The sequence below is a fragment of the Lactuca saligna genome, chromosome 5 (genome assembly GCF_052625555.1).
Source record: "Lactuca saligna cultivar CGN05327 chromosome 5, ASM5262555v1, whole genome shotgun sequence".
In the NCBI taxonomy this organism is placed as follows: Eukaryota; Viridiplantae; Streptophyta; class Magnoliopsida; order Asterales; family Asteraceae; genus Lactuca; species Lactuca saligna.
The window spans coordinates 89,601,481-89,611,677 of record NC_136421.1 but is presented as its reverse complement, the minus strand read 5'-3'; the positions used below and the strand labels follow the sequence as shown (position 1 = coordinate 89,611,677).

Genomic DNA, 10,197 nt, shown 5'->3' with positions numbered 1-10,197 from the left:
ATTTTCTTTTATATTACATCTACCATCCTCATCCCAATCCCAACTGTTTTATTTAGGGATCTTCTGGTCAAGCCAGATGCGGGTTTGAGGTTCCCATCGGGTAAGGTGATTTTTTCAATCCCTATTTATTTCTTCATGCAAGCAAAACAACGACAAAAACAAATAAAACCAAACAAACAAAGAGGGTTCTCTTTCTGTAGCTAGCAACTAAATCTTTTCTATTCGTTTTATAACTAAAGAAAAAACTAAAGCGATAGTAACCCCTCCTACTGTTAGAACATAGAACATAGGAGTCGGAAGGAACGTGAATGAATGAAAATCAATATATTATGAAGACAGTAGTAACTAATATGACTGACTAATGCCACTTGCTTCCCTTTTCTTTGTATTCATTCTCATGCCAATCATGAGTGAGTTTTCAGTTGCACAACACTATTATTTTAGCTAACCACAATATTCTTTTTTTGCTTTTTTTTGGAGGGTTGGGTTGAGGAGGGTGGCAATTTTCTGTACAAATGAAATAATGTCTAACCAAAAGTGCGACAGCCCCCCCAACCTAATCCCACAAATGCACCAACTCAAAATCGCATTGTGCACAAGCGACCGACATTCTGATGCTTCGGGGAGAACTATGGCCTAACCAACTACCAAATGTACCAAAACCAGGCACAGTTGGAACAAATTTCAAAAATCAAAATCAAACTATCAACAAAAGACGAAAAATACCCTTCATTCACTCATTCATAGCCTTGATTGCTTCGGCTGTCATTAGAGCGGAAACCGCCTTATGAATCGCCAGGTCAGCACTCAACATGAGCTTCTGAGCTCGTTCTCTTTTTAGTTTCGCCATATTCCGGGCATGCTTGGCGGCACTGGAGGCGTCTCGGAGTCGGAATTCATCAAGATCGGAGCCGCCCAGGAGGAGTTGGCCGGGGTGGCGATATGGCGGACTTGGGTGGTTACGCCAATCGGGGAGAAGGTTATTTGGTTTTTTCCCGTTCCCGTTGTTTCTTTTTCCGGGCTTCCGGAAGGTGGAAGGAGGAGCGCAAGGTCTTGGGGATATCAGTGGTTTAATGGTCTTGGAGGTGTTTCGTTGGAGTCGGAGTTGGTGATTCCAATCCGATGCGTCACCATCTAAAGAGAAATGGCCTGGGCCAGTTGGTGAATACATCCTTGATAGCAGCGGAGAAACATCTGAAGAGTCCGCCCGATCGTCTCCCAAAACATACGTATTTACTCTTCTTCCTATACACCAACAAAAAAAAAACAGAAAAAGTCTCAACGGAATGGAATGAGTCACGTTATATTCCATGATTGATAAACTTTGGTCGGCCTATACTTGTAAACAGTATGGAACGAATGTTCTTCAGACAAAACAAACAGCTTGCTTTTTTTCTCTCAATTCCATTCCTTACTCGATTCCAACACTACGCATAAAAATTATGCTAAACAAAAGTAAATTGCTATTTCTTGCAATTTAACGCTAAAAATTGTACAGAAAAGGGAGGAGAGAGTAAAAGTTAGCTTACTTTCTAATATTAGGTTTAAATGCAAGAAATAGCAACGCACTTCCATTTATTGTGTATTATTATAGCATCATCAGTCCATTTCTTTCTATTACCACCATATTGTACTTCTATAATTTTTTCTTACTAAGGCATCATGCTTTCGGCTTTCTAATATAGCATTGTACTTTAACCTCTTTTTCACATTTGAACATATCATGCTTTGAAGAATCTACTCAAATTGAGCATTAAAAATTGTTTTGCCTTTGGATGACAGCTACAACTGTGTAGATTATTAGATTTTCCAAAGTACAACAATGATACAATAAACAAATCAATAGAACTACTACTACATTGTTATTTCTTGAAATTTAATGCTAAAAACTATACGGAGGGAGAAGAGAGGCTTACTTTCATTAAGCTAAATGCAAGAAATAGCAAATTTATTTGTGTATTATAGCATCATACTTTCATTTCTTTCTATTAGAGCACTGTATGTCCAAAACTTTTCTCATCAAGATGGTGCACTTCAAATTATAGCATTGCACTTTCAACCTTTTTTCTTAGCTTGAAATTTTTAGTTTTGTATTTGGATGAAAGTGCTACCATTCGGTAGATTTTTCAATCAAAGTACAACACTACAATAAACAAAGTACATCGATACATATTGCATTACAGAAGAAAAAGGTAGATGATCATACTTTGAAAAATCTAGTCAACTACTAGGCCATTGGACTTTAAAAATATAGCATTGTAGTTTTAACCTTTTTTTCTTATTTGAAAAAGAAAAAAAAAATCCACTCAGTGAAGATTGTTTTGTATTTAAATGACATAGCTACAACTGGGTAGATTTTTCGAAGTAGGATCCTGTAATTGAGAAATAAAGTGGGATGCTATAATAAACAGAGTGTATTGTTGTTATTCTTGCATTTAACCTTAAAAGGAAGGGAAACGACGATCAAGGCAAAAAAGATAGCATTATTATTGTTATTAGATAATTAATATAGTTTGAAAAATCTAGTGAAAATTGTTTGGAGTGTAATGAAGGGTGTGATAGAATGGAATAAGTAAAAAAGTATATATTAAAATGCTTACCAGAAGCAGAAGCATGATGGGGGGTAGGGGTATCATGATCGGCTAAAAAGGCATGGCTGTGGCCAGAGAGTGAGATTTTCTTATGTGGTCTGTGTTTGGAACCCTTGTTGAGCAATTCCAGACCTCGGGGCTTCAAGCAGAAAGCAAACATGGGGGGTTTATCATCTGCTGCTCCTGATGCTGATGCTGAAGCTGATGCCTTCTCCTGGGACTGGGACTGGGACCCACTCAACGCGCCTGTTGTCAACAACTTGGGCTGTGAATGCTGTGATTGATCCCATTCTCTACATATTTGCTGGTACCTTTCCCACAATGGAGGCTGACAACAAAAATATTCACAATATCATCCTATTAGATATACAAATACAAACACCTTTTTCCCATAATAAGCAAAAATCATAGAAAACCATTTTTTTTAAAGATAAATTATAAACTATAAATACAGATTATCTTCGTTTACGGCTTTCTAGGGATGCTTTTTATGATGAGGAGAGAGGATGGCAAGGGCATTCTGACAAAGATTTGTGGTACATTGTTTCAGTTTTTGTTCCTTGCTGGTTTCTAGAGTTTGATGGTTTTCATTTTCACCCCTACACTTTGATAAATTACAATTAAGATTTTATTACTTTAAATGTATTGGGCTATATTACTGCAGATAAAACTTAAAACTATATTTTTGAGGCAAGGGCAATGGTAGATATAAATGTACTGGGCTATATTACTGCAGATAAAACTTAAAACTATATTCATAAAGTAAATAACCAAACAATAAAGAATTTATTACTTTATTTATTAGATTAAATTTACTACTACATATTAGATTACTTTGTATGTTTATTTCATTATACTAATGAACAATTACTAACTTATTTGCTAATTTATGCTATTATTAGCTTTGTGATGCGGTGCGGAAATAATAATTAGCTCTTTAGTTACACTGGCTTGCTACGAAGCCGTTGAACTTATCACACTATTTGTTAGTTTAATTATCATTTACTATTAGTTTGTTACTTATTTGCCATTTTATACATGATATACAGGTTATTAATGCAATATTTGAACTACTGAAGTGGTTTTTACGATTTATTTTGATGTCAAACATTTTATATTTGATATTCCAAGGCACCTATTATATAAATTATGGTGTGATGATAAATACACACACATGTACATCAAAAAGACACCTGGAATTTATAAAATCTACCTAAATTTGCAACATAACATCACCACACTACCAATAACTTTGATATTGAACCCTTAGCTTTCTAACATTTGCAGAATGACCCCTAGATTTTTAAGTGTGTTAAATTGGCCCTGGACTTGTTCAGTTTCATATTGGAACCAGTGCCAATGCTGCCACAATTTCAGTATTTCAGGCTATATCACACGAAAAGGGACAGGACATTGTAACAAGAGCATACAAAAGAACTGTATGTGTTTGCACGACATACAAAACCCACTATCAACATAATAATCTACCAACCCCAAATCCCAAGTTAAAGAATTCCTGATTATACACCCTCCTTATCTTATAAACTAATAACTATCTATAAAAACTAATATTCATATGCAATACTAACATTCTCCTAGACCTACAAAAAAGTTCTTAGTCCTATTTCTCCATACAAACAGCAGCAAGATGATACAACATTTGAGCATCTTTCATTTTTTTCCTGAATCAATGTCTTTTATATTAATGTCATACAAAGCCTTAAGTTTGGCGGTTTTACCCTTTGACGGATTTTTGGTTCGTTTATGCCGCAAACTTGCCATTTTTTTGTCGATTTTGCCCTCTTTACCTGTAATAGCAGGTTTCCAAGTTACCATGAAATATTATTTGCGAAAACGCTCTTAAGTTTACAAATATTTTGCAAAAAAGCCCTTAAGATTATAAACATAGACAATATAAATATTCATTCAAAATTTGATAAAACTAAAAAGTTTTTTAAAATTTAAATAGCAAACCAATATAATATAAATTATCAGATTTTTTTTAACTTTGCTTTGAAAAGTTAAATTATTATTTAAGGAATATATTCAAATTTTGATAAAGCTAAATAATTTTTTAAAATTTAAATATCAAAAGTTTATATCGAACCAATATAAAATTTACCGTACTTAAAGGGAAAAATATGTTTCGAAAATTTATATTGGTTTTGTTATAAAATTTTGATATTTAAATATAAAAAAAAAAAGAAAAAAAAAACTATCTAGTTTTATCAAATTTTGAATATATATATATATATATATATATATATATATATATATATTTATATTTTATGTTTATAATCTTAAGGGTTTTTTTGCAAAATATTTGTAAACTTAAGGGCTTTTCGCAAATAATATTTCATGGTAACCTGGAAACCTGCTAGTACAGGTAAAAATGGCAAAGCCGACAAAAAAAATGGCAAGTTTGCGGCATAAACGAACCAAAATTCCATCGGAGGGTAAAACCGACATTTCTGGCCAAACTTGAGGCATTATCCCTTTTATATTTGCTGACTTATGTGCTTAAAAGAGATCATGATTACCGAACATATATGGTTATCCTATTACCTGCCTGAACTTATTAACACAAACAATGTGAAAAAATATGAAAGCAATTTTACAATTTAACAGAAGCAGAAATATAGATGCATTTACAATGTACCAGTGCATGAATAATGAGTAATATTGGTCCCAAGTAATGGCATACAACCTGGTTCTAACTTGCTAAGTTTATTAGGTTAACACACAGAAGAAAAGCACACGAATCCTTTAGTCGCATAAATAACTAAGTTCTGTAGTGATGATTAAACCAACCATTATACGTACGTTTTTTGATTTAGGCAGTGAAGTATTATTTTGATTTTTTGATTTCATTAAAAAATAATTGTAATAATACACACCTGGAGATGTCTGATTAGTGGCATTCCTTTGCGTTGCCTCTTTTCCCTCCAATGCTCGTAAATGGTTTTGGCTGCTTGCATGGGAGTTACTCTGGCAATCAGCTCTTCAATTTCTCCGGATGTAAAGTGATCACGTTTCTGAGCATACGAAAGCTTCTCCAACATATCCATAACCTTCTCAAAAACCTCATCAGAGATCATTTCATTTTCCCTACTCCTACTCCTACAAACCCACTCTTCATCTTCACTATCCATGTCATACATAACATGTGATCCATCCATGGCCATTTCAACATCATTTCTGACCTGGCGAAAGTACCATGAGCTTCTGACAAAAGGCGCCTCTTCTTGATCATCAACCAAATCCTCGATCAAGCGAACACCGGGAATTGGGATGTTTTTTATGGATGCTGCCCGTATATTCCTATTGTGACATTCCTCATGCATTTCCTTAAATAGAACCCATTGACCCCTGTCTGGGAACTCAAGTGTCCAATCCTTTCCTCCTTTCCACATCATCGCATGAGTGTAGCGGTTCGTTGAACCTGGTTGTAAATCTTGGTGCACCTTATGTGCATACTTCAACACCCCACTACATTTCACTGCAAGTTTCCACTCATTCTGATCAGCAACTTCCAAAAATACCCTTGCCCCACATTCTCTCCACCCTTTATCCCCACCGTTGATCAATATATTCGCATCACAGGCCACCAACTCCAGGTTCCTTCGAGGTCCTTTAGAAGAAGAATCTGATCCTGGTGTTTTCTTCTCGTTTGCTCTCCTGATTCTCTGGTAAGGAAGACCAGTCTGGCTATGCCCTCCTTTATTCTTAAAATTAAACTCTCGACAAGGCAATGTGTACTGGACCTGAGTTCTTGGCTTCTTAGGCCCGTTGCTGAATCCATTCCCAATAAAATCTGCCTTCCCATCGCGGTTCCACAAACTTTTAGGGGCTGTAGGGTTAGGGCTGCAGATGATGTCATCGCTTAGATTCCAGGCCACATCAGCGCCAGGTGTTTTCTGGCAATCCATGTAAACTTCATCAGATGTCGGGATTTCAACACTAATTTGACCAGATTTAGAAGAGATAGAAATTGGATCAAGAACAAGTTGGGCTGGCTTCCTCGGACCTTCATCAATGGCAGGAGATCCACCAGAAAGGCTCTCATCATCATCATCATCTGCATCTGCATGTTGATGGAAAGTATCTTGTGGGGGGTGAAGAGAATCATGGTCTTGAAGGCTCAAGGAATCGATGCTACGTTCCAATAAAAGTTTGAGATGCATGCTAAGGAAGAAATTTGGGGCAGCAGAAAATGAAAGAGCAAATGGAGGAAGATTCCCATTTTTCAAACTGTAAATTGTCGAAGGCCGACTCCCAAGTACAGCAGGACTGCACGGTGATCTAGGACTACTACTGATCACAGCACCAGGATTTGGTTTTTTATGGAAAACCTGCATGAAAGAATCAATCCATGAGGCTTATACATTAAAACATGGTTGTGAAAATCTTAAGGAATTAAAGTAAATCGATAGTACCTCAAAGTAGGCAGTTTGAGCAGCAAAAGGTATTTGTGACTCTTGTGTTCCAGCTTCCAGTAGTTTAACATTGTCATATGTGCACTCAGGAAGAGACAGCTGTTTTGTAAGTAAACAATGTGGCTGCAACTCAGAATCAAGATACCGCCAGTTAGAATCTCTCACCTTTGAGAAACTATAATACGCGAAAACCTTCTCCTTTCTGAAGTTCTGAAAGAAAGAAAGTTTGAATCTTATCGATGTCACTGGAACTTGGTGGTTGGTAGACTCGTCTTTCTCAGCTTCACAAAACACTTTCATGACTAGGAAAACAAAGGTCACAGCTTGCTTTAAGCAGCCTTCAAAAAGAAACAGCCTCAATCCAACAATATTATCAACAAACAGCACCTCCATGAAAACAGTAGGCCACATGGCAACCATGGTTCCATACTGAAGCAGCAATACACGGGAAAATAACCATAATATGTCCGCCCCAAGTACGTATGTCAACATAGGCCAAAGTGATATGCATATTTCAAACTTTTTAGATTCTATCAATGTTGTATCTAACTTCAACCCACCTGCACTATTTAGTGACCATGCAACAAACGGTATACATGAGGCATCACTAAACCTGCGGTTTCGCCTTCTCACATAAACAATAGGTAGATGTCCTTCACTGCTATTAGAGCTTTCCTTTGATGTGCTTAAAAAAACAGAAGTGCAGTTCGGCTTGTCGGTTTCTCTTTCCAGAAGAAGCATGTTTCTATCAACAACATGTGATTGTGATTGTTTTTGCTTTTTCAAAGGAGACGATTTAGCTCGATGAGAAGGACGAGCCAACCATGAGATGATTGGCTCTGATTCCATATGGGTCGCCATAAAGGCCTCGTCTTTTATGTGAAAGGATCTGCTTCCCTTGTCTTTCTTGTGGGTATCTGTATCTTTATGGAGGCTTGGCTTTTGTGGAACTTCACAAGGAAGAAGCAATAGTTTGAATCTTTCATTTTCAAGACTAATCCATTCTTCATCCCGATCATCATACTTTATATGATGAAGATTTTTTTCTGCGTCATAATCGTTTACCAGACCATAGTACCAACTTTCATCTAGAGGCCAGAAGATCTTAATCCTTCTGTTCAGGAACCAGTGAGCATCCATGTCATCAGAATGTACTTCGTAGAAGTGGCGCCTCTTTCTAGAGCCCCCCTTACCTTTCTGCTGTCTCCTGGGGCGTAACACTCTGTCTGCAGCATCAGCATCAGCATCAGCATCGGAAGCAGTAGGTTTTTCTGAAAGAGACTCCCCCCCATTCACAGATAATTCAGCAGAGGCACAAGTTCTGTTTTTTGATGCAAATCCAATACAGCTAGGATCAAAACGAGATGAAAGCATCCGAGCTGCATTCTGTTCAAGATCATCATCAGGATCAAGGTCACATGCACCAACTTTTTTCTCAACAGATGGCGACTCATTGCCTGATCCCAGATACTTTCTTTTCCTATGGCTGCTCCTGTTTCTTTTAGAAGATGAATCTTTTTCGGTACCTTCTCCCTTCTCAAGATCAACTGCTGCAGAATCCTCCTTTGGCTTACCATCTATTATTCCCTTTCTCTTAACATTGTTTCTAGGCAGACCCTTGGAATTTCCATTTGACTTGCCCATCTGGTCAGCAGAAGTAGAATTACTGCTTAGGGATGCATCTGCACCAGGAACTTTGCCCTGTGGAATTTCGTCAATCTCTTTTTTTAACTCGGAAACTTCATCTTCGGACCCCAATGAGCTACTGTTTAGGTGTGCATCTGCACTAGAAACATTTTCCTGTGGAATTTCCAATGAAACATCCGGCTTATCGTTCTTTGCATGCAGATTTGAGGTAACTGTGGTTGATTCCTGCTTTTGAGTCCCTTTGGAATCAACCACTCCCTTCTGATCAACCTCATTGTTACCATTTAACTTAATAATCTGTTCTGCAGAAGAGGCCTCCTTACTATCCATAGGTTCATCCCTGCCAGAAACCTCATCCTGCATATCTTCATTCACCTCATCCTTCAACTTGGTAACCTTTTCAACAGAATCTGATGATGCAGATGGTTTAAGAAGATGACTCTTAGCAAACTTACTCCGCCCAACTGTTCCCCGTGGACGCTTTGGAATAAGTACACCATGGCTGTCACTACTAATATTAACACCAATGGCATTAAGACCAGCACCACCATTAATCTTCTGAGCAAGCCCAGATGACTGAGCAGAGCATGAATCAGCCCCATCAACTTCAATATCATCTATGCCATGCTTAACCTTTTTCCTCTCTGCCAGATCCTCAAAGCTACTAATAGCCACCTCATTCCTGTTCTTTCTCTTCTTTGCCTCCGCTCCCTCACCATTTCCCAGCCAACTACTCGTTTCCTTCTTGACAGGCTCCCCCTTGTTACTCACCTCCGATTTATAAAGTGCTTTGAGATCCAACGACTTTGTTTTACTACCTCCTGAGTTTCCTACACTAATCTCCATCAACAATCCCTCAATTTGAACGCCCCACACCGAAACCCCCAATTCATCTATCCCATCTGACACAACTTAAACCCACTTCCAGATCTGTATACCAGAAATTTACAACATAAAACAACAAAGTAAATCAAGGACCATAAAATTTTCCACAAAACTTCCGTAACTAACACAAAGAAGCATAGTCATTTTCACAAAAGAAAGCAATCAAAAAGAAGTCGGTATCGCATGCGTACCTTTCATGGATAACATCGAAACGGTGAAGATCAGAAGAGATATAGCCTCAATTTGGATGATTCAACCAGGGATTTTGATACGCCCAAAAACAGACCTCTGATTCGAAACCCTAATTGAAGATCATTTGCCGAATTATTTTTCAATTTTAACTTTTTTTAATTTATATATTTTTACCCCGGAGAGAGAAATAGAATGCTAGGGTTTGTTTTAGTCTAGAGACTAGAGAGAGAGAGAAAGGGAAATTCTTCTTATTACCACCTCCCTTATTTATATTTAATTTTAGTTTTAATTTATAATTTATAATTTATAATAAACAATATTCAAAACAAAAGTGCTCCTATCTTTTATGCAAACGAAAAAAAAAAAAAAAACTATGCATCATTTACATATTACTTATAATATAATCACACTTAAATTATATTAGTATTATTATTATTTAAAAGAAT

General features: G+C 36.9%; 1 protein-coding gene across 1 annotated transcript; it reads right to left on the bottom strand.

The window, feature by feature from the left end:
* Positions 1 to 351: 351 nt before the first annotated feature.
* Positions 352 to 9,976, bottom strand: LOC144997481 (Enhancer of polycomb-like transcription factor protein). Its single transcript, XM_078957394.1, has 5 exons — positions 9,751 to 9,976; positions 7,028 to 9,604; positions 5,489 to 6,943; positions 2,601 to 2,919; positions 352 to 1,245 (listed from the first exon to the last, which is right to left on the bottom strand). The coding sequence occupies exons 2-5, from the start codon at positions 9,518 to 9,520 to the stop codon at positions 734 to 736; spliced, it is 4,779 nt and encodes a 1,592-aa protein (XP_078813520.1). The 5' UTR covers positions 9,521 to 9,604; positions 9,751 to 9,976; the 3' UTR covers positions 352 to 733.
* Positions 9,977 to 10,197: the final 221 nt, after the last annotated feature.

Excerpts from the sequence above, each read along its gene's own strand:
- LOC144997481 (XM_078957394.1), bottom strand. The coding sequence starts at position 9,520 with ATGGAGATTAGTGTAGGAAACTCAGGAGGTAGTAAAACAAAGTCGTTG. Across the intron at positions 2,920-5,488 it reads CACTAATCAGACATCTCCAG|CCTCCATTGTGGGAAAGGTA; the intron begins GTGTGTATTATT and ends TTTTGTTGTCAG. Across the intron at positions 1,246-2,600 it reads CCATCATGCTTCTGCTTCTG|GAAGAAGAGTAAATACGTAT; the intron begins GTAAGCATTTTA and ends GTTGGTGTATAG.